Source organism: Dipodomys merriami, unplaced genomic scaffold (genome assembly GCF_024711535.1).
Source record: "Dipodomys merriami isolate MVZ:Mamm:240054 unplaced genomic scaffold, mDipMer1.0.p SCAF_5, whole genome shotgun sequence".
In the NCBI taxonomy this organism is placed as follows: domain Eukaryota; kingdom Metazoa; phylum Chordata; class Mammalia; order Rodentia; family Heteromyidae; genus Dipodomys; species Dipodomys merriami.
Window position 1 is genome coordinate 74,932,017 of NW_027206068.1, and position 26,774 is coordinate 74,958,790.

The window sequence follows — 26,774 nt, forward strand, 5'->3', positions numbered from 1 at the left end:
TTCCATGGGGACCAGAGATGTGCCTTCAAGATGGCCCAAGTCAGGAGACTATGTTCTGGGCCTGGGTTTCTTAGACCAGTCTTGATCTTGATCGGAGTCCTCTTATTCATGACAGGAGAAAAATCACACCTCATGGAATTAGTTTAAGAAGCAAAGAGGTGCACAAACTATTGATGTAAGTATCAGACACATCACTGTCTTCTACCCTAAGGCAAAGCTTGCAGCCAACTGCCTTATCTTCTCTCGGAGGAGATGCTGACTGAGGCCCACTTGCCAGGGCTTGAGTGGTGTCCTTCATGATAATAAAGGGACCAGACCTCATCGCGTCCAAGGTGTGCTCCAGCACCTGCATTTTGCATCCTGCTTGTCCACTTGGCTGTGTGACTACATCCACAGCCTCTGTGAGCCCAGCAGGGTCCTGTGTGTGAGTCACTCCACGTGGCCAGTCACTTGAGGTCAGTGCTGGGAACCCCGTTCACTTTCTTTCCCTGAAGCCTCCCTGGGGCTGCAGGTCTGGCCCTCAGCCTGCTCCACTGCCAGCTACCTGACCAGACTCTGCGGTGAGGGGAGCGGAGGGGATGGGGGCGGAAGAAGGGGTAGGAGTGGGGGCAGCAGGTGTTTGTGATGAATGGCTGGTTCCCACACCTGTTGTGGAAAGGCCCAGCCCCACCTGGAGCCCTCAGTGTGCAAACGGGGGAGGGGGGAACTAGAGCTGAGTAGACGTTGCTAGTGTCCTGAGGCCTGACGGAGCTCCAGGGCCACAGGGCCTGCCCAGAGCCCAGCCTGAGGCTGCCTCCCTCACCCCATTGTCTGCAGAGGGGTTTTTCTTGGGGGCAAGCTTTTGGGGGTATAGAGAAATGAGGCTGCTTCCTTCCTGAGCATCCAGGTGCCTGGCGCACCCCTCCTCATACCCAGCCCCATGTGTACTCGGTCACGGTCCACCTCACCCGGCCTGCCCAGCCTGGCTTCATGGGCATTTGCTGGAATCCAGAGCACAGTGCGTGCAGAAGGGAAGGCTAAAGGTAGGACCACGTGTCTCCCCTAGAGCAGGCCCAATCCCCTGTCTGTGCCCCCCCATTCCCACCTCCACCCTCCTTATGCCACCTTGCAACTCCCCAGAACCGCACCGACCTCACCCCAATAATGTCCAAGCGAAAGAATATCTTCTGTGTCCAGCTGTGGTGGGAGCTGGGCACTAGTGGCTCACGGCTGCCTGGCCTGGCCCTGCGCCTGGCCCCGCCCACCCGAAGAGAGGTGAGAGGTGACGTGGGGGGAAGGGACGTGTGCTCGGGGCTTCCTGAGGGGGTGCTACATCGTTTTGAACTAGTCCTGGCGGCGGCTTGCCCCCTCCCCTTCTTTGGAGTCCCCTCCACCACTTCTCACCCTGCATGGAGGAGAATCCTCTCGGGCCTCTGCTTCTGGGATCCCACGTGTGGGGTAAGTTTCGAGAGGGGAACCGCCTCTTCCTGTGGTGGTTCTGTGTGGTGCTGGGACCTGTGGGGGAGACCCCCCCCCCAGGGGCTGCCAGGCGGCCATCTCCCCCAGCCAGGAGGCCCGAAGCATTGGTATGGTACTGGACACGGAGCCTTGTGAACTAGACTCCTGTCCCTCCCAGCTGGAAACAAGGGACAGGAGTCTAGTGCACAAGGCTCCGCGTCCAGTGTCAACCTTGGCCAAGGCCCTTCCCCTGACCGAGTGGGACAGACAGTTGACGCTGAGGCTTCCCTTGGGTGTGTCCTTGATGGCTCATCTGAAATGTGTTGGGGCCTGAGGATGAGTGGGAAGACTCCTACTCAGGCAGGCAAGCCCACCTATTTATCCGGAGTGACAGAGCCCACCGCAACAAAGCTGTTAACAAAGAAGCAACTTTATCGAGACGGTAACTACACTGACCAGCCAGGGCCACAGCACAGGCTCGGGAGCTGATACTGTGACCCCGATTGGCCCCCATGCTTTGGTTTTTCAAGGCAAAATCCATGAGGTCGAACCTGGTCACGTGCAGCTGACCGACGGGATGGTAACACACACAAGGATTGTACAGTCATACCAGACCACACACAGGTGGCCAATTAGGTTACAGTTTGTCTGTAATGGCTATTTAAACCAGCCAATCACCTTGGTTTAAAATAGCACACAAATTTAGTGGGTAAGGCGGGGTCTACCTTTTGGTGGGCAAAAGGCAGAGTTTACCGTAAGCGCATGCAAAAGGTAGGGTTTGCCGTAAGCATGTGCCAGATTACAACCTATCTGTTTTATGAGTCAGTCTTTAACTCAACAATACAATCAAGGGTGGGTTAGGTTGTTCAGGGGAGGGGGACCAGATGCATTTTTTCATTCTGGGAACTAGGCCCATCAAGTCTGAAATCCCTAAAACAAAGGCAAAGCTCAAAATGGAATCATTTCAGCTTGGGCCGCATCTCAGTGTCCACTTCAAGGAATGCAGACTGAGGAAGGCACACGCACAGGCTCTGCGGCCAGGCCTCCTGGAGTGGGGAGCAGAGGTCCTGGGATGGCTTTCCTCCCCAATCTGGACAGCACTTCCTCCCTCCCTTCCTTCCTTCCTTTTCGATCGTGGGGCTTGAACTCTGGGCCTGGGCACTGTACTTCACCTTTTCAGGCAAGCGCTCCACCACTTGAACCATAGTGCCACTTCTGGTTTTCTGGTGGTTAATTGCAGATAAGAATCTCATGGACTTTCCTGCCTGGGCTGGCTTTGAACTGTGATCCTCAGATCTCAGCCTTCTGAGTAGCTAGGTTTATGGCATGAGCCACCAATGCCTAGCTGGACAGCATTTCTAAGACCCAGCCTGCTCTTTCCTGATGCGATCACAGTATCTGTTGGGGAGCAGATGCTTGATGAACTGGGATGAGTGATTTTTCCCCACCTTCAAGCAAGAAGTCTGCAGTTGCTAGCAATTGCTAGCAGCAGGCACAGAAAGTCACCTTGGAGCAGCTCTTTGTTTCTGGAAGGTCATCTATCTCTGGAAGTTACATTAGAGCAAAATGAACACCTGCTGCTGTTCTTGAATGAACCTGGGGCTCCAAAGCATTTCAGGTGCAGATGCTTCAGACCTGGCCAATCACCATTGTGAAAAATTACTGAAGGCAAAACCCGACTGAGGTCTCCAGGTGCCAGAAGGACCTGGGATTCTCCCCCCTGGAGTGGCAGAGCTGAGTTTTCCATTATGCAGACACCTGCTGGGGGATAGGAAGGGACCCTGGAGATTGATGTTTATGAGGCAAAGAGGCTGAGTGTTATTTGAAGTTGGTTGTGGGCTTTCTGGAAACACACCAATAGGAGGGTGGCGCCCTCTAGTGCACATTGTAGGAGCTGATTCCATGGACCTGTTTGTTCAGTCATGGCTATTTGTCCAGAGCTCTCAGGGTCCACCTTTATGTTGGAATGGAAATGCCACCAAGTCAGGCCGTGTAGGCATTCACTAAATATCAACCAAATGAGTTAATGCGTAGAGACTTGGGCTTTTTAGAGTGTCCTGAAGAAAGAGGTGTTGGTGCTGACAGGAGTGTGTGGGCAAGCTGGCCATGTGCACACCTGCTTCAGAGTGTCAGGAGGTGAGGAGGACCCAGGTGAACATCCAGTGATGGCTCCTGGGTGCTTCCCGGCAAGACAATGGGGGGTCAGTGAAGAAGAGGACAAAGTGATCAGACTCAGAAGAGGGGTCATGGAGGTTTTATGGTTTTATGGAGATTTGAACAGAGACCCAGTACTCACAGCCCTGAGAATCAAAGCAGGGCAACTACAGTCAGGTCCCGCTGTACAGGGGCAGCCTCCTGAGCACCAGCCCCCCCCCCCGAAGGTCAGCTGACCGGCACACAACACAGCCAGGTCTCCAGACCTCCACAGGTTTGAATCCCTTATTTACCTGGGAGAACCTGGGAACTGCTGGCAATGTTTCCTCATCTGGGGAGTGGCACGTGACTTGCTCTTGGTCACAGCTGGGTCTCTTATTTAGCTTGAGCAGATGACCTAGTCAAGAGTCTTGACTGTATTTCTCTGGGTCCAGACTCCATTTTCTAGTCTCAATAATGTGACTCTGGTACCACTGGGACTTAGGCCAACTTTGTCTGGCTCTGAAGTCCTTGCCACTGTATTGTGTGGTGTGGCTTCTTAGGCAGAGAGACTTTCCTGGTCATAACTCTCACAATCCGTTAGCCTCTGAAAAGCACATCATCAAATAGCATGTGGCATGGAATATATGCTAGGCCAGGAGTCTGTGTGTGAGTGTGTGTGTGTGTGTGTGTGTGTGTGTGTGTGTGTGTGTGTACACCAGTACTGGGGCTTGAACTCAGGGCCTAGTGCTTTTGCTTAGCTTTTTTTGCGCAAGGTTGGTAGTCCACCACTTGAGCTATACCTCTCCTTTTGGCTTTGTTTTTGTTTTCTGGTTAACTGGAGAGAAAACTTTCTCAGACTTGTCTGCTCAGGCTGACTTTGAACTTTGATCCTCAGATCTCAGCCTCCTGAGTAGTTCGGTAGGAGCCACCCAGTGGTCAGCTTGTGCCAGGAATCTGGAATATGGGTGGTATATCTTACAGTCGACTTTTGCCATTCTTCCCAAAGAAGTCGAAGAGGACTTGGTCCTTGGTGTAGGAGATTGACCTCATGAAGCGAGGAAGATCTTAAGGTCATAACTAACAAATAGGCCCTTGAGGGAAGTCTGAGTTAGCTCCAAAATTCTTTTTTTTTTTTTTTTTTTTTTTTGGGTCCGGTTGTGGGGCCTGAACTCTGCGCCTGGGCGCTGTCCCTCAGCTCCTCAGGTCAAGGCTAGTGCTCTACCACTTGAGCCACAGCGCCACTTCCGGCTTTTTTCTTATGTGGTACTGAGAAATCGAACCCAGGGCCTCAGGCATGCAAGGCAAGCACTCTACCACTGAGCTACCTTCCCAGCCCCAGCTCCAAAATTCTTATGAGTAGTAATTAGTTTTCATCACACACACACACACACACACACACACACACACACACACACACACACACACACACACACACACACACACACACACACACACACACACACACACACACACACACACACACACACACACACACACACACACACACACACTTCTCCCAGGCTGTGGAGTGTCAGATCCCAGCCTAAAAGCTGTCTCTGCAGGCTCAGCTGCTTAGCCTAACCAGGCCTGCCCCATGTGTCAGGCTGTGTTTCCTGGCTTCCTCTACATGGCTTCTGTCTGCTCCATTTGGCTGCCTGGCAGATGGCGAATTCCCGCCGATATCCCTGATTGCCTCCAGGTGGCAAGGAAGGATTCCCACACACTAGATAGCCCTAACTGCGGAGGGGGAACTCTTCATGTGCTTTGATTTCCTGGGAGACAAGAATCTTTGTGCAAATTTACAAATACGGACGGGGTACCTGCTGCCTGATGGGAAAGCCCATGGCTCCCAAGGGACCCCGAGGAAAGGCCAATGCACCCTCCTGCACACAGCGTAGAAGCAGAATTGCAGGGGATCTAGCCTCACTAGCCGTCTGGCTTACAGCTGTGGGACAGTGTCTCCCATGGGTGATGTCAGATGACCCATGAATATTGGGGCCATAATGAACAGTATTGGAATTTGAATTCAGGGCCTTGTGCTTGCTAGGAAACCATTCTTACCACTTGAGCCATACACTTGGTCATTTTTCTCTTGTCATTCTCAAATAAGGTCTCACTTTTTGCCCAGGGCAGCCTGGACTGTGATCTTCCTAATTATACTTCCCAAATAGTTTGGCATGACAGGTATGATCCACCACATTTAGTTGTCTTTTTCTGTTGTTTGTTTGTTTTTTTCTGATGAGGTCTTATAAATTGTTTTTCCAAGGCTGGCCTCAAACCATGATCCTTCCAACCTCAGTCTCCCAAATAACCAGGATTAGGGCCTGAACCATTATGCCCAGTTTGATCCCCTCTCAGTTTTTGACCAGTGGATCTTTCTTAGTCTTAATCTGCAAAATTCTAACATGTGCCCAGGGCTGTCAGGAAGAGTCCTCCTCAGTGATTGAGGGTTTGCTTTTAGAAGCTGTTCTAGAAACTAGCTTGTCCCAGGAAACTCTCCAGCAGTGGGCCTGGAGGGATTTTGCTTATGAGGTCATCAGCGACACTGATGGGCCCATAGCCAAACCAGGTGGTCAGTCTGTCCCTGAGTCTCATCTGCTCATGAGTGACGAAACTCAAAGTGGAGGATGCTCTCCTGGCTTGCATTCTTTGTTGACTGCTGTGGCCCTGTGGCGGGATTCTTACTCTGCCTGTCACAGGTAATCTGTTTGGTGGGGCCTGTGGGTCACTTCATGGCAGGGGAGGCATTGCCTGACTGTGTGTGTGTGTGTGTGTGTGTGTGTGTGTGTGTGTGTGTGTGTGTGTGTGTGTGTGTGTGTGTGTGTGTGTGTGTGTGTGTGTGTGGTGTGTACTGAGGCTTTAACTCAGGGCATGGATGCTGCCCCTTAGCTTTTTCATTCAAGGCTGGTGCCCCATGAACCACAGCTCCATTTCTGGCTGTTTGGTGATTTATGGAAGATAAGAATCTCATGGACTTTCCTACCCAAGCTGCCTTCAAACTGAGATCCTCAGATCTCAGCCTCCTAAGTCAGGACTACAGGCATGAGCCACTGGCATCCAAGAGAAAGTAGGTTTTACTGAGGATACAGCAATCTGGAAAGGGGGCCGACCTAAGTCCCTCCTCTCTAGTGTTTCGAGGGACAAAAGTCAGGTCAGAGGCTGTGTGGAAATCAGCAGTTCTCAGGAACCTGAATCTGGACACCCCGCCCTGACCCGACCTGGTGGCTTCCTGCCGGCTCTCGCTTATCTCAGAGCAGGAGGCTTCCTTTAGAGTCTGTTCTTATGGTCAACAGCTAGTCCAAGAATGAGCTCAGACAAACCAACAAGAGCAAAGGAATGCAAAGTCAAAGTTGAGGGGGAGAAAGGGAGCAGGAAGAAAGCAAAATGGTGTCACCAATGGCAGCAGCCTGTTCCCTAACCATAGGAGACCAGAATGGGAGAAAGGGCTTCGCCGGGCTGGGGAGTCTTGGCTGGAGGTTGGGGTGCAGGGTGTGTGTGTCCAGTGCCGCCAGCCTCAGGCTTGTCCAGGGTCCTAGGCATCCATGTTGGTCACACTAAATAATCTCGCCTCCTCTGGCTCCCAGCCTCACGTGATTTCTTCCCTTCTCTGGTTCTCAGATAATAAGTTCAAGAGAAGACATGCAGGATGGCTGCCATGATGGCCAGCTTTACCACCTCCACGAGAGCAGCTAGGAGCGCTCAGGCCGTAGGGGAGGAGCCTGTGGGATTGGGGCAGGTGATGGGGGGCAGTCTGGGGGGACACCGGAAACTCTCCAGGTGGTGGGGAAGTTGGGACCTTGATCTGAGGAGCAGGCCTTTTGTTTCTGAGGCTGCGGGCCAGAGCTTGGCTTCCTTGGCCTGAGGAAAGGGAGGCCATGTGGGAATCGTTTTCTCCCTTGGTTCTCTTCCTCCAGAGCCCAGTTTCCACCTCATGGGTGGAGGTCTGACCCGACTCTGCCCAGTCAGCTGCTCGGTTCCTGGCAACCTCCTACAAAGCAAGGCCCCCTTGCTTGGGATGGCCAGGTTCCCAGCGGTGGAACAGATGAATGAGGCAATAAGGAAACTAAAAACAATAAAAATAAACTAGAGCCAGGCTCAGGAATTAAAACAGAACCAGGGAGCAAAGCTGGAAAGTCAGAGGAGCCAGCCTTCTTCCCATCACAGTTCTTTTCCCTTTAGAGATGAAGTAAGGCTACAATCTCCCCTAACTGGCATAAGTGTACAGGGCAAGTCTGCTGTTTCCATCTGTCTGTCTGTCTGTCTGTCTGTCTGTCTGTCTGTCTGTCTGTCTGTCTGTCTGTCTGTCTGTCTATCATCTTGTAAAATGCAGAATCAGAAACAGAACAAAATTATTGATGATTAAAAATAGGGCAAAGCACCTGGTGCTGGTGGCGCACGCCTGTCATCCTAGCTACTCAGGAGGCTGAGATCTGAGGATCATGGTTCAAAGTCAATCCAGGCAGGAAAGTCTGTGAGATTCTTATCTCCAGTTAACCATCAGAAAACTGGAAATGACACTGTGGCTCAAGTGGTAGAACACTCTCCTTGAGCTGAAGAGCTGAGGGTCAGCACCCAGGCCCAGAGTTCAAGCCCCACAACAATCCCCCCCCCCCAAAAAAAAATAGGGCAAAGCATTAAAGGCAGGACCTCTTTGTAGACAGAAACTCCAGGTTAATTATTAAAGGAAGTTCCAGAGGTAGAGGCTCAAAATGACCTAGGGTTTGAAATAAAAAACAAGTTAAACACCAGGTTACTGGAATGCAGTAAATAACAGCAGAATTCATAAAGAGCCGGAAACCCAAGTGGTCTGGTCTTACTTGGTAAATAGAGAGTTTGGGATGTGTTTTGGTAAATAGAAAGCTTGGAATGTGTTTTGGTAACTAGAAAGTTTGGAATGTGTTTTGGTAAACAGGAAGCTTGGCATATGTTTTGGTAAGCATCAGTTAAACCCCTAACAAAGGGAAAATCTGGGATGTGGTCTTTGCTTCTGACTTACTGCTTCGTTGATTGGAAATTGCTATTTGTGATTATTGACTGCTGATTCTGCTTCTGTCATGTACACTGCCACCTATGTGTGGCATTTTCCTTTATAAGCCATGATGTGGGGTGCAGTTGCTGTGAGGCTAATAAAGACTCCTTGCACTTTTATCTGAGATGGTGGATTTACTTGCAAGACTGGGATTCAACTGTCTCTCTCTCTCTCTCTCTGTCTCTATCTATCTGTAAGGTATATTAAATAGGTAGGTTTCATTAGTTGGCTTATGAGGAGAACACCACGCGCAATTCAGTCAGGAGTTTATTTACCGAACTGCTGCCCCCACCATGCATGGTGGAGAACATGGCTGAAAAGGAAGGGGGGGGCCGGAAGAGGGCCAACCCACCTCTGGGCCAGGACTTATCTAGGCCAGGGACAGGAAGAGGTGTGGCCAGGAGGGGGAGAGGTGTGGCCACACTGGATCTGGCTGTGACCTCAGGGTCTGGGACCCTCCTAGAGTCAGAGGGGAAGCATGTGACCAGAGGTGGCCCAGGATGTGACCTAGCAGGAGGGGAAGGTGACTACTTCCAGGTCTGCCAGTTACCTAGGTAACAGATACTGGGCGGAAACTTAGCCAAGAGGGTGGGAGGTGTCCCTGTTCAGACCTTACACTATCTATCTATCTTTGTCAATAGTGGGGCTAGAACTCAGGTCCTGTTCCTATGCTCTTTTGCTCAAGACTAGCACTACTTTGAGCCACAGCTCCACTTCTGGTTTTCTAGTGGTTCATTGGAGATAAGTCTCACCGTCTTTCCTTTGTTATGCCCATTTCGGGGATCCCCAAAGACCACCAAGGAGCTGTTTCCAATGTAAGCAAATGAGAGTCATTTATCCTAAGCTCGAGCCTGGGCTCCCAACGTCACTGACGTGGCGGGTCAGAGTTGAGAGCCCTGACCCTTCAGTTAACAGGGTTTTTATAGGGTTTTCAGGCACATTCTATGCGTCATAGCATCACTTAGCAAATCCTATCACACTGTGGGAAAGTCATAAAATAATTCTAAAAAATGAGTAGTGTAACCAGTGGCGGGAACAGACCTGGTAAAGGTGATTGGCCGGGCTCATGGAGTTGATGCTGTACAAAATGATTGGCTAAAGCGGATGATCTGAGCCCCAAGGGTATGGACCCAGTGGTCTTTGACCCCAGGAACATCTGGAAGTTTAGGTATTTCCTGCCATCTGCCCATTAGCTGTTGTTAGGGGAGTTTCCCTGCAAAGGGGTTGTTGACACATTTCCTGGAATTTAGTTATAACAGGATGGAATCTAAACTTAAAATCGCTATATTTTGTTCAGGCTTCACACCTTCCCTGGCTAGCTTTGAACCACGATCCTCAAATCTCAGCCTCCTGAGTAGCTAGGATTACAGGCGTGAGCCACCAGCGCCCAGCTTGCTCTCTCCTTTTAGATGTTGCGCGTTCCTGGAATTGTTAGTGAGACAGAAACTAAGAGGGCATTTCTGACAAATGGGAGCATCTGTATTTGGAGTAATAAGCCCACCCTAGACCACTTGTCTCCATACTTGCAGTAATAGTCTTCATCTTTGAAAATGTAGCAAAAGTGATTAAAATTGTTAGGTGATGGGGGCTGGGAAGGTGGCTCAGTGGTAGAGCGCTTGCCTTGCATGCCTGAGGCCCTGGGTTCGATTCCCCAGCACCACATAAGCAAAAAGAAAAAAGCCGGAAGTGGCGCTGTGGCTCAAGTGGTAGAGTGCTAGCCTTGAGCTGAAGAGCTGAGGGACAGCGCCCAGGCCCAGAGTTCAGGGCCCACGACTGGACCCAAAGAAAAAAAAAGTTGTTAGGTGATGTGATTGCATATCTAGATGGGAATTCAAACTGGAGCCCCCAGCTTGGAAATGAAAGCACCCCCAGACAGGGCCCACCTTTCTACCTTGTTTTTTGTGGGACCCCCTCACAATGCTTTTGGTAGTGGATCTCCAGTTCCTGTGATTTGTGTGGAAATTGGAAGCTGAGAGCTCCCCTCCACTCCCCCATCCTGTTCCTCTCCAATAACGCCCTGGGGCAAGGCATTCTGGGCTTGAACTCTTCTCAGCATTTTGCTTTGGCCTGGTGTTCCTTGTTGTCCCTTTGCCTATTGAATGCTTTTGAGAGGATGAAGGTATTGTTCTTATGTTTTTCACTTTTGTTTTGAGACAGAGTCTCTTCCTGTAGCTCAGGCTGACCTGGGACTCATGATCCGCCAGCCTCAGGCTTCTGAGGGATTAGTCATGTGTCACCTCACCTGGCAAAAATGTGTTTGGAGAGTGGAGGTGGGATGCGGCTGCTCAGCAAGGACAATCTCAGAGCTCACAGCCTCGTCTTCCTAAGATTAAAAACAAAAATTTAATCTCCCTAATTTTAGTTGTTTTCAGTGAAAAGGTAGTAGAGGTAACCTGTCGGAGACAGGAATCAGCGGGGACCTGCTGTGCCCGCCACCAAGTCTGCTTCCCCTCCTGCTGCGCCCTGTCCCCACCCAAACCCAAGAGCGCAGCCTGTGCCCTGCAATGCATGGGTGAATGGATCAAGAAAGTCTCACACACACACACACACACACACACACAATATGATTTTACACATCCATCAGGAAAAATAATATGCCATTTACAGAGATCTGGAAAAAAATGTTAAGTCAAACTCACCGAGACAAAAAGCACATGTTTTCAATCATGTGGATGTTCAATCTAAATTATGAATATATGCATATATATCTGACTCATATATATGTACACATACATATATATATATTTGTGTGTGTGTGTGTTGGGTCAGATGCACAAATAACTTGATTAAGGTGTGGTATATACCAGGAAGGATTCCAATGGTGTAACTCCTGTGATTACCTGACTTACAGTTTAACAGAATGAATACCAGGAGGCTGGAGTATGTATTGTGGGGGAGGGGGAGGTCGAGGTAGCAGGAACAGAAGGATGGAGAGAGGAAGTCATGACATGCAATGCGTACGCACAACAATGGAACCAAACAACTGGAAGGGCTGAGTAGGTTGGGGACAGATGGAAATGGGTAGACAAAGGGACACTGCCTGGGATACATTCTTCTCTCAAACTTACATGTTAAATTGAAACCCTTTTGTACAACTACTTAAATATAATCAAAACAGCCCCCCCATGGTCCTGTGTTCATGAAGATACTAGAGAACGCGGGCAGCTCGGCTCCCCACATCCAGCCAGACGAGGGAGGCCACAGTCAGGAAGGAAGGGAAGCACGTTATGCCTAATTGTTGTCACTGTAACAACCGTGGACTCCAGTCCAGGGTTTCTTAAATCCATCAGAAAATTGTCAAAATACATAAAATGAATTATAAGACACTTTCCCCGCCATCTGCGCGAGCTGTAGTAAACACATTTTTCATTTCTGAAATGAAACAACATGCAATAATGTTTTCAAAATAAAAAAGAAGTCTCTGCTGTGGATAACATTCCTCTCAATATGGCAATGAACAGCAACCCCTCATTGATCTGCATTTTGAATACACCTGTGAGCCAGGTGCTGGTGGCTCACACCTGTAATCCTCGCTACTCAGGAGGATGAGAGCTGAGAATGTATTGGCACACATACAGAAATGATTTCCTTACTTCTATTTCCTGAATAAATCATAAGTATGCTCCAACTTTTATTGGCACTGTATTTTCCCATGTCCTCCTGATTTCTATCTTGGACCATTGCTGTATGCTCTGTCTGGGCTTCCGACCTCCAGCCTGAACCCACTTCCCTGATCATGTCAGGCTCTTCTCCTGAACGTGTTGTAGAATCCTGGCTCCCACAAATACAATTCCTGCAAATATATCCACCGGCTCAGACGAAAAGGTCCAAGGAGTCTTTATTAGCTGCGGTGACTATGCCCCACCCATCAGGTGGTGACGCAGGGCAGCCATGGTCTCTCACATTGTGGCTTACATAGGAAAGAGACCATGAGCAGGTAGCGGTGTATAGAAAGGGCCACATGCAGGTGTGTGCGTGACAAATACCAGTTTCCACTAAAGCAAAGCAATAAGTTGGAAACAAAGACCACATGGGGGGTTCCCTTTGTTAGGGTTTATCAAATGTTTACCAAAACATGCTCCTATTTACAAAAACATCCTATTTACTAAAACACCTTTCCCACCTTCCAAGTCTAAGGCCAAACTACCTTCTGGGTTTCTGGGCTTTTCCTGAGTTCTGCTACATTTCAGTAACCTGATGTTTAACTTGTTTATTATTTATTTTGGGTCTTTACTTCTGAAATTTCCCTTAATGCTTTGCCCTATCTTTAATGATTAATAATTTTGTTCTATCTCTGATTTCACATTTTACATGGTGATATCTTCCACTCTTCATCTCCCAGAGAGGCCTTTCCTCCGTTTACCTGGCAGTCATTTCTACCTGTCTTGAGGATGTAGATTGCGTGTTATGTTTCCTAGGCATAAAACTTCTCCATTTTGGTACTCCCCATTTGGTTATTTTTGCACCTTTTACTACAGGCCCTGGCTTTGTCTTCTAATGGTAGGTTTGGGCCCTTCCCGGTCCTCAGATGGAGCTCTTCTTGTGACCGCTAACCCAGCACCCCTGCGTCTCACCCACAGCCGGGTTCTGGTAGCTGCCTCCTTTCCAGCATACCATAGTCTTCCTGGCTATTTGATTTCCGGATGTCCAGTCTCTTTCTCTACCCCTGCTGAGAGCCAGGGAGAGACAGCGGTAGCCACCATGCCTGTCATTGCTCATAGAGCCACCAGGGGGCAGGCAACCCACATCTCTTCCCAAACTCCACTCCTGGGCAGCTTTCCTTCCAAGGGAAAAATCAATTCTCTTAAGAGCCCATTTGTTGAAAGAGCATTTTGCAAAACGGTCAACTCAGCAAATAGTTATCTTGCTGAAGCTTTGAGGAGTTATTTGAGGCTTTGGTTTTATTCCAAGTATACCTCAAATGCTTAATATTTTATTTAAGAATATGTGTTTTGCTCTCCACTCACTTTTCTGTCTTCTCTGTTTTCGAGAAAGAACGTCTTGCTGCCTTGAGCTCTGTCTCTAATCTCGGCCTCCTTGTTCTGCCTCTGGAAGTAACTGTACTGAGCTGGGTGAGATTTTTGGCTCATCATTTTAGGCATTGGTTTTATGTCACTCTGCATTGGCCCTGGTACCCAGGGAAAGGAGGATTGTTTCTGGAATGGGTCCTTTTTTATTGGTTGTGGGGCTTGAACTCTGGGCCTGGCGCTGTCCCTCAGCTCTTCAGCTTAAGGCTAGCGCTCTACCACTTGAGCCACAGCGCCACTTCCGGTTTTCTGGTGGTTCATTGAAGATAAGAGTTTCACAGACTTTCCTGCCCAGGCTGGCTTTGAACCACAAACCTCACATCTCAGCCTCCTCCGTAGCTAGGATTACAGGCGTGAGCCACCTGCGTCCGGCCCTTTTAATTTTTTTTCTATTTTTTTAAATGAAAGTGGTAACGGGGAATGGGAGAAGTTTTGTCAGTCAGTTTTCTCTAGCAAGATGTAGCTGTGTGTCCTTAAAAAGTTTCTCAGGGGGGCTGGGAAGGTGACTCAGTGGTAGAGTGCTTGCTTTGCATGCATGAGGCCCTAGGTTCGATTCCTCAGTACCACATAAGCAAAAAGAAAAAAGCCGGAAGTGGCGCTGTGGCTCAAGTGGTAGAGTACTAGCCTTGAGCTGAAGAGCTGAGGGACAGTGCCCAGACCCAGAGTTCAGGCCCCAAGACCGGACCCAAAAAAAAAAAAAGTTTCTCGGGCCAGGCATTGCTGGCTCTTGCTTGTAATCCTAGATACTCAGGAGGCTGCAATGTGAGGATCCTAGTTCAAAGCCAGCCTGCACAGGAAAGTCCATGAGACTTTTATCTCTAATGAACTACCAGAAGTGAAGCTGTGGCTTCAGTGGTAGGGTACCAGCCTGGAGCACAAAAGCACAGGGACAGTGCCTAGGCCCTGAGTTAAGCCTCAGGACCAGCACCAAAAGGAAAAAAGTCTTCTTGGGCCACCCTAACATCTCAGCTTCACAACCAGGAAAAGGGGTCGTTGAGGCTGGCCAAGGAAGACCAGTGTGTGTGAGTACAAATGTGTGTTGTGTGTGAGTGTGTATGTGTGTGAGTATGTGTTGTGAGTGTGTGTGTATGTATGTGAGTAGGTGCTGTGTTAATGTGTGTTGTATGTGCATGTGTTGTGTATATATGTTGTGACTGTGCATGTATGTATGCGTGAGCGTGAGTAGGTGCTGTGTGTTAGTGTGTGTTGTGTGTGCATGTGCAGGGTATGTGTGTGAGTGTGAGTATATATATGTTGTGAGTGTGTAAGTGTGTGAAAGCTGGAGGACGGGGGTCATGGCTCAAGTGGAAGGACACTTGCCCAGCGAGTGTGAGGTCGGGAGTTCAACTCCCAAAGTGGGGTTGGGGGAAATCATAGAAGCAGAAAGGTAGTTGGTTTGGGGCCTGGGGGGGAGGGGAAGGGGTAAGAGCAGGAAATCAGAGTCCAGTGAGTCCCTTGTCACAGGGTGGAAAGCTCTGGAACTTGACACTATGGGTGGACTCAACTCTAGTGTACCCAACATCTAGAAAGAATGAGGACGGCAGCTTCCATTTCGTGGGTGCTCTGCTTGGCACTCTGCTTAGCCCTCTGCTCACGTTCCGCTTCCTCGGGAAGTGCAAGGCCCTGGCTGTGCTCTAGGACTTCAGCCTCCTGCGCTGGGCTGCGCTGGGCTGCGCTGTCCTGTCCTGTGCCGGCCTGTGGAAAAGGCCGTGCTCCGGAGGGGCAGCTCCGTGGGGGAAGGGGCTGGGTAAAAGAGGCTGCTTTTTTGTTTTTCGTTGGTTTTTACCATTATGATTTAATTCTCAAAATTTCCCATCACTTTAATGACAACATAATAAAAATATTTTTACTTTTGTAAAAAATGGGGGTGTCATTTTGACACATCCCCAATAAAACAATATAACTTGATCATCTCACCCTCTGTCGCGGTCCCTCAGTCCTGCATCAAGCTCAACAAGATCTTCCTTCCTTCCTTCCTTCCTTCCTTCCTTCCTTCCTTCCTTCCTTCCTTCCTTCCTTCCTTCCTTCCTTCCTTCCTTCTTTCCTTCCTTCTTTCCTACCTCACGCCTTCCTCCCTCCCTCCCTTCCTCCCTCCCTCCCTTCCTCCCTCCCTCCCTCCCTCCCTCCCCCTTCCTCCCTCCCTCCCTCCCTCCCTTCCTTCCTTCCTTCCTTCCTTCCTTCCATCCCTCCCTCCCTTCTTCCTTCCTTCCTTTCCTCCCTCCCTCCCTTCTTCCTTCCTTCCTTCCTTCCTTTCTCTCTTTTTCTCTCTCTACTCTCTTTCCTTCTTTCTCTCTCTCTCCTCTCTTTCTTCCTTTTTCTTTTTCTCCAGAACTGGGCTTGGACTTGGGATTCTATACTCACCTTTGGCTTTTGTATTCAAGGCTGGTGCTCTACTACTTGAGCTATGTCTCCACTCCTGGCTTTTTGCTGGTTTATTGGAGAGAAGATTTTCTTGATTTGTTTGCCTGGGCTAGCTTTGAACTGGGACCTCAGATCTCAGTCTCCTGAATAGCATAGTACTATTTTCACGCATGCACATGAAGTATTTGGATCATATTCTCTCTCCTTCACCCTCTCCCTTTGTCCTCCCTCCTCCCATTCCTACCCACACCCTAGACAGGACCTGCTTCACCTTCCTAAAAGCTCAGGCATGAACTTTACCCAAGGAAGTTTTAAAGGCAACGTCCAGGTCAATCAAAGCTAGGGAGTTAGTGGGAAAAACACAATGCCTTCTTTTTTTTTAAATTTAATTTAATTTTATTTGTGAACATACTGTACAGAGGGGTTACAATTACATGGGCAGGATAATGCGTACATTTCTTACCACAATGCCTTCTTATCTTTACCCCAATCTTGGGGGTCCAGGGTGAGTGAGGTGGCGGTAGGGACGAGGTGGGCAGAGGAAGAGCCTGCTCTGAGACACTCCTGCACGGCCTGGCTCCAGCCCTCGGGCCTCTGTGCGCTCAGAAACAGAACTGACCTGTGTGTCCTCCATGCTAGCAGCAGGCTCCTGTCAGGTAACCCCGTCCCACAGTGCTCTGCTGGGTGGTGCCCTGCAGGGGGCAGCCGGGAGCAGCTGAGGAGAGGTCTGGTGTCCAGCGCTGGCCCCTCCCTGGGCCTCTGCGGCTGCTGCAGCTGCTGCTGGAGTGTGCTCACACTATGATCTGGCCTCCTCAACTTCCTTTCTATTTCTAGAAACCTCTTCCTCCTTTGGAAATAACTCAGAAGCCCTTCTGCCAGGGGGACTCGGGCCTTGGAAGGCTGGTGGCTCTCGCCTTGCAGCTCCTGGTTATCCTTCCTGCTGGCCGGAGCAGCTGCTGTCCAGAGCCTCGGCATGGATGGATGGAGCCAGGTGGAGGATGGAGGTGCTGAGGCTACAAGTCAGAGGCTGGGACCAAGGTAGGTCGGTGTGTGTGTGTGTGTGTGTGTGTGTGTGTGTGTGTGTGTGTATGTGTGCTGCGTGTGCACTAGACACACAGTGGGGTGACCCTGGCAGACAGCCGCCCCCTGTGCTAGGTTTGATGGCGGAGGCTCCAGCTCTGGGGAAGTTTCTTCATGGTGGTAATTGTGCTGTCCCAAGATTCACAGGAGGGGCTGGGGGGACATTTCCGGGGGGGGGCTGGGGGCTGCCCTCCTCCCGGGGGGTGGGAGAGAAGGAGGGCTCAGCCCTGCTGAGGCGGGAGACGCAGGCATGGTGGAGGAAGGAGCAGGCAGGAAGTTTTCCATCGCTGGGGCAGTGGCGCAGCACAGCTCAAGGCAGTGTGGGGAGCGTGGGCCAGCGCCCGCCCTGCGATTCTGCTTTAGTAACACAAATGCCCTGCGTTTTTGTCTTTTTTTTTTTGTGGGTCCTGGGACCTGAACTCTGGGCCTGGGCGCTGTCCCTCAGCTCTTCAGCTCAAGGCTAGTGCTCTACCACTTGAGCCACAGTGCTACTTCTGGCTTTTTCTGCTTATATGTTGCTGAGGAAAGGAACCCAGGACCTCATGCATGTGAGGCAAGCGCTCTACCACTGAGCTATCTTCCCAGCCCCTGTGTCGGGTTTTTGTGAAGTGGCGCGTAGAGATGGATGTGGAAGGTGGCACCCAGGTTCTTTTTTTTTTTTTTAATGAGTCCTGTCGTGGGGCCTGAACTCTGGGCCTGGGCGCTGTCCCTCAGCTCTTTAGCTCAAGGCTAGTGCTCTACCCCTTGAGCCACAGTGCCACTTCCAGCTTTTTTTCTTTTTGCTTATGTGGTGCTGAGGAATGAACCCAGGGCCTCAGGCATGCAAGGCAAGCACTCTACCACTGAGCCACCTTCCCAGCCCCCACCCAGGTTCTTTTCAACCATTTTATTTCATGTTCTACATTTGTTGTGCTTTGTGTTGTTCTCCAGTTTTTACTGGACTGGAAACCCATTGTGGCGCTTCCCCCGGTTACCCTAGCCATTCAGGATGTCGAGATGGAAACAATCTAGGGTTAGAAACCAGACAGGACAAAAAATTGACAAGACCCTTGGTCAAAGAATAGCTGGGGGATGTGTGTATGTGTGTATGTGTGTGTGTGTGTGTGTGTGTGTGTATGTGTGTGTGTATGTGTATGTGTGTATGTGTTTGTGTATGTGTGTGTATGTGTATGTGTGTGTATGTGTGTATGTGTATGTGTGTATGTGTATGTGCGAGTATGTGTATGTGTATATGTGGGTGTGTGTATGTGTAGGTGTATGTATGTGTATGTGTGTGTATGTGTGTATGTGTTTGTGTGTGTATGTGTTTGTGTGTATGTGTATGCATGTGTATGTGTATGTGTGTGTATGTATGTGTGTATGCGTGTGTGGGTAGGTGAGTATATGTGTATGTGTATGTGTATGCATGTGTATGTGTATGTGTGTGTATGTGTGTATGTGGATGTGTATGTGTGTGTATGTGTATGCTTGTGTATGTGTGTCTATATGTGTGTGTATGTGTATGTGTGTATGTGTTTGTGTGTATGTGTGTATGTGTGTGTATGTGTATGTATGTGTGTGTGTGTGTATGTGTATATGTGTGTATGTGTGTGGGGGGCGGGGCAGCTCACACCTGCCACCCCAGCTTCACAAGAGGCTAAGGACATGACAGTCGTCATCTGACACACACGAGGTTTGTGGCATTCCATATGAGCAGACGTCAGGAATGGGGTGGACATCTGCGACAGCTGTCCTTTCAACTACAGCAGGAAGCACAAAATAGGAGGATTAGGGTCTAGGCAAAGATGCAGGTGAAAACCAAACCCTGTCTCAAAATAACCACCACCAACAGCGCTGGAGGTGTGCAGCGAGTCTCACGTGTTGTGATGGTAAAAACGGTTGAAAGACTGTAAGGATTTGGGGGGGAGCACAGAAAGTCACATGGAACAATCTAGTCTGACCCTGGGATCCCCGCAGTTCCGATTCTTTGGGGGTCTGGAGGGAAGAGGAGAATGTGTTCCCACTTGACATCATGGGACCTGATGGGTTCCCTTTGTCCCAACAGCCCAGCAGAGCAGAACCCCGGCGGCCCCCAGCTGCGGCTCCTCCTGCTGGGGAAGCAGGGTGCGGGAAAGAGTGCCACTGGGAACACGATTCTGGGCAGAGCTGTGTTCGAGTCCAGGTTCAGCAATCAGATGGTGACGAAGGTGTGTCGGGGAGAGAGTGGAACGGCGGCGGGCAAGGGGGTGGTGGTCATCGACACCCCTGCCCTCTTCTCTCCACTGGCCAGTGCTCCCGACCGGCAGCAGATGGTTCGACAGTGCCTGGAGCTCGCTGCCCCCTGCGTCCACGCGCTGCTGCTGGTCATCACCCTCGGCTACTACACGGCGGAGGATGAGGGCACCTTTGAGGGCATCCGGGACGTGTTTGGAGCGGACGCCTTCAGGAACGTCATCGTTGTCTTCACGCGGAAGGAGGACCTGGGGGATGAGCTCCTGCAGGATTACATCGACAGCAAGCAGTCCCTCAGGGAGCTGGTCCGGCAGGTCAGCGGTCGGGTCTGTGCTTTCAACAACAGGGCGCAGGGCGCTGAGCGCCACTCCCAGGTGTTGGAGCTCATCTGCAAGATAGAGGATCTGCTGCTGAAGACCGGTGGGCTCAGCTGTGAGAACTTCAAGATGGCAGGCGGTGAATTCCAGGTGAGAGCTGGTGAGTGGGTGGGAGGTGGGGCAAATGAATGGAAGACTGCTTTGTGTGAAAGACCAGAGGTTTTGTTTAAGATATATACTCTATCAGTCATCTATCTATGTATCTATCTATGTATCTATGTATCTATGTATCTATCTACCTATCTATCCATCTATCTATCTTTGTATCATCTATTTATTTATTAGTCTTGGGCTTGAACTCAGGGCCCGGGCACATCTCTTAGCTCTTTTGCTCAAGGCTGGTGCTCTACCACTTGGATTAGAGTTGGAAAGATGATTAATTTTTGTACCATTCACATTTACATCGGCATAATCTCTTGCATTTAAAGCAAACGTTACATGCTAAAGCACTTGTATATTGGGTTGCTTAGTAATGCATGCCTCTCATGCCCTGTCTCTATTCTTCCTACACTGATCAGGATGCATTGTATGCATAGATTGCTTTGTGAAATAGCAAAATATTCAATACATAACCTAAAACTTAAGAAAAGTGAGGGGAGGGGTGGGTTGGGGAGAATGTTGAAAGGCTTGACACCGATCCAGATGCATTGTTTTCATAAACTGCTTTGTTGAGTGGCAAACTGCTTTGTACAACTACTTCAAGATAACAATAATAATACCCTAAAGTTCATGCCAGTACCCCTGAGACAGTCTGAAGTCCTCTCCCTCTTCTTACAGTGTGTCTGTGTCACATGATACGTCTCCTTTCTCTGCTTTCCACCACTACTTTCTCCTTCATTGGTATTTTGGGGTGACAAGCCAGACCTGAGATGTTGGAACTTCCAGAGTTGGGGGACCTCTGGCCAAGAACTCTGGGTAAAACAGCATTATTTTTGTGAAAAAAAAGAGATAAAAAAATCTGTATCACTTTTTATTTTCTAGGATTGTGTGAATAAAGCTACATGTCAAGCAGGAGCCGCTCCATGCGGTAAGTCAATCCTTTAAACAGTTTAGGTTCACACCTGCATTCTGTTAGTGCATTGGGCAGCTAGAGGGAAGGAGGAAAGCTGTCCATGTGAATCAGAAGCAGAGTACATCCGGGGACCAAGCTTGTATATGCTACACCTATACTGGGGGAAATCCTAACACATTGCATTGGTGCCTCACCAACCCTGGACGCCATGTGTGCTATCCCGGCCCCTCTGGCATGGTATGACCCAGGTTTGCTTGCTATGGCTTCTTTTCTAACTCAGCTTCTTTTTCCTGGTCCCGAGTCCAGCATGGTCCATGTTTTGGCTATGAATGCAAAGCCAAAACCACTCTTAATGAATAACCACAACGTGTAGCATTCACAGTGGAAAGATATTGCAAGTATTGCTGCAGTAGCTGGTTTTCATTGCCTGTACTGATTAGTGCACAATCCAGTACCTACTAATCATGCAGGTGTCTTCCACAATGTGGACAGAAACAGAGAAGGCAGCCATGGATGCACTTCTAGATTATTTCTGGGCCAGCTCTCGGCAAGAACTGAGTGTTCAGTGGTGACGAACACACCCCACAGGACATGGGGCAGATGTGAGGTGCAGAGATAGTTTCAGGGCACAGATTTGCAGATTTGATAGCCATCCATGGAGGCCTGAATCATGTAGAGTAAAATGCACAAATCAGAGGTAGCCACTCGATGGCCTGTTCCATCTTGACCCCATGTAGACAAAGGTATGGAGTGCATTAATTACCTTAGAACCTTTGACAACCATGTCCCCAACTCTAACCAACACAGATTCATTTTGCCTGTTCTTAACTGTGTTCAATGGATGACATGGGGTGTGGCTTTGGCTCTGGGTTCATGCTTTTGAGTTCCATCCGTGTTGCACATCAGTAGTTTTTGTTTTTACTGAGCAGCATTTATTTTGTGACGGTCCTATTAAAAAGAGGACATTTTTACTTCAGTTCTTCCTCATTCTCAACTAAGCTCAGAGACCTCATGCTTCCTTCAGTAATTCCTTTGAAAGACAGGGACCAATGCAGGCCCTAATTCAGCATCTCGGCCTTCCTGGGAAGTCTCCCGCTCCCCGTGCATCCCCTAGTTCCCTTCTTTCTGCTTCACATCTCCACCTGCTGGCTGACTTCTGACCTGGTCAGAACACTTTTGCCATTCTCACTCTATGTGGTCAGGGAAGAGACATCCTAAAATCTAGCCCTAAGACCATAAGAGGAGGCTCTGAATCTGCCTTTTTATCCCTTAGATCCGGGAGATGGACCACTGCAGTCGTCAGGACTTGAGCAGGACCCTGGGTTGCTGGACCTTCAGGTTCTCCTCGTGGGGAGGCAGGGTTCTGGAAAGAGCACAGCAGGAAACAGCATTCTGGGGAAGCAGGTGTTTAAGACTCAATTCAGCCAGCAGTCAGTAACCCAGCATTGTGCGTGTGAGAGCAGGATCTGGAGAGAGAAGAAAGTTCTGGTCATTGATGCTCCAGAGCTCTCAGCTTCAGAGTCTGCTGCGTCTCAGCTTAGGCAAAGCATGGCTGCCGGCCCCCATGCCTTCCTGCTCGTGACACCACTGGGTTCTTTTGGCCAGAGGGACATGGAGGTGCTACAAGCCGTCAAACGCCAGTTTGGAGACAAATACATTAAATACATGATCATTCTCCTCACTAGGAAAGAAGATTTACAGGGAGAAGACCTAAATACACACTTAAGCAAGAACAAAGCTCTGTGGGAACTCATCGAGAAATGTAAACGCAGATACAGAATCTTCGACCACTGGGCAATGCCAGGGGAGAAGCAGAGTCAGGTGGACGAGCTCCTGCTTCAAGTAGAGAGTGTAGCGCAAGAGAACGGGGGCAGGCCTTGCGTCTTCAGAGAGAAAGGTAAGCTGCACACACAAAGCCATTGCCTGCCTGCCTGCCTGCCTGCCTGCCTGCCTGCCTGCCTGCCTTCCTTCCTTATTTCCTTCCTTCCTTCCTTCCTTCCTTATTTCCTTCCTTCCTTCCTTATTTCCTTCCTTCCTTCCTTTCTTTCTTCCTTCCTTCCTTATTTCCTTCCTTCCTTCCTTTGTCGGTCATGGGACTTGAACTCTGGGCCTGGGCACTGTCCCTCAGCTCTTCAGCTCAAGGCTAGTGCTCTATCACTTGAGCCACAGCCCACTTCCAGTTTTCTGGTGGTTTATTGGAGATAGGAGTTTCATGGAGCTGGGAGCTGGTGGCTCACGCCTGTAATCCTAGCTACTCAGGAGGCTGAGATCTGAGGATCACCGTTCAAAGCTAGCCCAGGCAGGAGAGACCGTGAGACTCCTATCTCCAATAAACCACCAGAAAACTGGAAGTGGCGCTGTAACTCAAGTGGTAGAGCATTCGCCTTGAGCTGAAGAGCTGAGGGACAGTGCCCAGGCCCAGAGTTCAAGCCCCATGACCGACAAAAAAAAAAAAAAAAAAAAAAAAAAAAAAAAAGAGTTTCATGGACTTTCCTGCCCGGGCTGGCTTTGAACCATGATCCTCAGATCTCAGCCTCCTGAATAGCTGGGATTACAGCCACTGGCGCCTGGCCAAGAACTAGATCTTTTGTAGGTACCAAAAGGAAAGAAAAGGAAGCAGAGGCTGAAATACACAGCAGATATGGGGGTGTCAGAGGATTAAGCTGCCTTATATTCTGTAAACAAGCATAGTAGTTTTAGTAGTTACTAAAAATCAATTGTATGGAATAGTTATTGGATACCTCTGAGAGATTTTGCTATGATTAGCTGTGGTAGTGGGGGGGGGAGAGGGAGAGAGAGAGAGGGAGTGAGAAAGAGGAGAGAGGGAGAGAGGGAGAGAGAGAGAGAGAGAGGGAGAGAGAGAGAGAGAGAGAGAGAGAGAGAGAGAGAGAGAGAGAGAGAGAGAGAGAGAGAGAGAGAGAGAGAGAGAGAGAGAGAGAGTTGGAGCAGAAAGAGAAAATGGAGATGAATTGCATAGGACCCAGCTGGGACAGGCAAAGATCAAGCCAGTGGGTGTCACAGATGCCAGGGAGTCAGAGAAGTCCTGGGAGAAGCAAGCAGGGCAGATCAGAGGCAGGAGCAGGGCCATGTTCATGAGTGAGCACTGACAGAGACCAGTGTCTGAGTCGTGCTGCTGAGTTCTCGGGCTCTGTGAGCAGGGACAAATCCCTCTCAGGCAGAGGTGGCCCTGTCGGCTGCTGGAGAGGCAGGTAGTGATGTAACCCTGCTCTAGAAATAACTTTGGGAGCTGGGCGCTGGTGCCTTATGCCTGTCATCCTAGCTACCCAGCAGGCTGAGATCTGAGGATCATAGTTCAAAGCCACCCTAGCACCAATTAACCACCAGAAAACTGCACGTGGAGCTGTGGCTCGGAGTGGTAGAGCTCTAGCCTTGAGCAAAAGAGCTCAGAGACAGCGCCCCAGGCCCTAAGTTCAACCCCCCACCCCCGTGCCAACAACAAATAACTTGGGAAGGTGAATTCCATATCAGCCTGTGACCATGAGTCTTTTATTTCCTCTGCACAGAAACCCTGAGCCTGGTCCTCGTAGGGAGAAGTGGGACGGGCAAGAGCGCAACGGGGAACACCATCCTAGGGAAATCCGTCTTCCTGTCACAGCTCCGTGCCCAGCCGGTCACCCGGACATGCCAGAGTGGCAGGACGACATTTGACTGGCAGGATGTTGTGGTTGTGGACACTCCGCTGTTCAACCAGATTCCTGGTGTGGAGAAAGATCCATCCTGGTTAGAGAAGGAGGTGGAACACTGTTGGGCTCTTTGTGAAGAAGGAACTAAGATTCTTGTCCTGGTGCTCCAGCTGGGGCGGTTCACCAAGGCGGACGAGACAGCGGTGGCGCAGCTGGAAGCCATCTTTGGGAGTGATGTCCTGCAGTACACCATCCTGCTTTTCACTCGGAAAGAGGACCTCGGGAACGAGACGTTTGAAGATTACATCCAGCAGACAAATAACAAAGGCCTGAAGAAAATAGTTAAAAAGTGTAGGGGGCGAGTGTGTGCTTTTAATAACAGACAGACTGACCGATCCCAGGACACCCAGGTGAAAGATCTTTTGACAATGGCCAATAAGCTAAAAAAGAGCCATGATGAGCAAGGGTATCCCTATTCATTGGAGAAAGTAAAAAATGCGCAGGTAAAGGATGGTTTCAGACAGTTTTTTAGTAATTTAAATGGCAGGTAGCTGGAAGGCCTGAGGTCTGGGGAAGCTCAGAACATTGTCTGCTCGTGAGGAGGGGGTGGCAGGTTGGCTTCAATGGTAGGAAGGTGTGCGGCTCTGAAGGCTACAGAGGCAAACACATCTCACTTTGCGATGCTGTGGCTATTTTAGGTAAATAAATGGCTGGACTATAGCCAGCTATATTCGAGTCAGAATCACAAAAATCCCTCAGTAATGTATCAGGGTAGGAAAGATGGAGTCAGGACGGGCACTTTGTGTAAGTTCCACGTCAGCATGGGGCCAGAATAAAGACAGTTTCACTCTGGATGCTGGTGGCTCACGCCTGTCATCCTAGCTACCCAGGAGGCTGAGATCTGAGGATCACAGTTCAAAGCCAGCCCACACAGGAAAGTCTGTGAGACTTTGACCTCCAATGAACCACCAGAAGACTGGAAGTGGAACTGTGACTCAAAGTAGTAGAATATGAGCCTTGAGCAAAAAGGGCTTAAGAATAGCACCTAGAGCTTGGGTTCAAGCCCCATGCTGACCAGAAAAAAACATTTCACAAGACTCAGAGCACCCAGATGCAGAGAGCAGAGCCATCTTCAGCACACCATTAGTCATGGAAGAATGGAGAAGTGGGCTCTGGCGGCCCTTCTGATGGCAAGTGTGTGTGTGTGTGTGTGTGTGTGTGTGTGTGTGTGTGTGTGTGTGTGTGTGTGTGTGTGTGTGTGTGTGTGTGTGTGTGCGCGCGTACGCGTGTGTGAGCCAACACTGGGGCTTGAACTCAGGGCCTAGGCATTGCCTCTTAGCTTTTTTGCCCAAGACTGGTACTCTACCACTTCAGCCACAGCTCCACTTCCAGCCTTTGGTGGTTCATTGGAGATAAGTCTCATGGGCTTTCCTGCCCTGACATGGCTTCAAAGCACAATCCTCAGATCTCAGTCTCCCAAGGAGCTTACAGGGGTGAGCCATTTGTACCTGGCAAGTCTTAGAGAGAGAGAGAGAGAGAGAGAGAGAGAGAGAGTTCATTGCTAACCATCCCAGTGAATTGGATGAAAGCAAAAATTTGAAGTGAAATTCCTTAAATTTGAAGATGTAGCAAAATTCCCAAATTCAAAGGTTAGCTCTATTCCTATTCAAAGAAACCTTCTGGAAATTCCTTTGTAATGCCCACTCCCCTTTTTAAGTCTCTGGGGATTTGAGCCACCCTCCTAGCCCCATGGGATTGTTAAAATTCAGACAAATGAAACGATAATGACTGTAGCTCATGTCAAGAAGTCTGGGAATAAGCATTCTGGGGCTAGTGGACAGCAAGATTCTGGTTCTGTTCTTCCTGCCCCAGCTCTGTGGACATGTGGCTTCTGAAGGGTTAAAAATTAAAAACCTCACTTTACCATTACCATTACTAACTTGCTAACTGCTGATTTTGCTTCTGTAAATATGCTTGCATTCAGACCCCCTTTTCCCTGGGAAATAACATTGGGCAGTGACTCAAGGATATTGGCCGGCCCAGATGTCCGCATATCAGCCCACCCAGGACAAGGACAGCGGTTATAGATAGTACATGTTCTTCAGTTCCAGATTAATTAAGCAATCCCTGGGACAAACCTTGACAACGACCACTTGGCAAGACCACAAGCTGAGCCAAGTGTCAACCAATCATGGGCCTGTAACCATGTAAACCCCCCTTAGACCAACCATAGGCCAGTCATTTTACAAAGAGTGTTACAAAATTTCCCGCGTGGCAAAGCGATTGTTGGTGTATATGGTGACCTTTAAATGGACCAATCATGGGATGCTTTGTGTTATGCGTTAATCTTGTGGTTTTTGCCTTTAAAAAGGCTTGTAGCCGCTGCTTGGGGCTCTCTGACTGACCGGGGCAGAGAGTCCGTTTGCGCAAACATCAAATAAACTCTTCTTGCTTATTGCA

The 26,774-nt window shown here is 49.5% G+C and overlaps 1 protein-coding gene across 2 annotated transcripts; it reads left to right on the plus strand.

Annotated features, from left to right (window-relative positions):
• Window positions 1-1,135: 1,135 nt before the first annotated feature.
• Window positions 1,136-26,774, plus strand: Gimap8 (GTPase, IMAP family member 8). 2 transcript variants are annotated; one of them, XM_069997051.1, is made up of 6 exons: window positions 1,136-1,254; window positions 16,825-17,028; window positions 19,115-19,748; window positions 20,640-20,685; window positions 21,944-22,567; window positions 24,195-26,774. In XM_069997051.1, exons 2-6 carry the CDS (start codon window positions 16,964-16,966, stop codon window positions 24,863-24,865), a joined length of 2,040 nt encoding a protein of 679 aa, XP_069853152.1. In that variant the 5' UTR covers window positions 1,136-1,254; window positions 16,825-16,963; the 3' UTR covers window positions 24,866-26,774. The 2 variants fall into 2 exon arrangements, with proteins under 2 accessions (XP_069853152.1, XP_069853153.1); XM_069997052.1 differs by lacking the exon at window positions 1,136-1,254 and having other exon boundaries at window positions 16,787-17,028.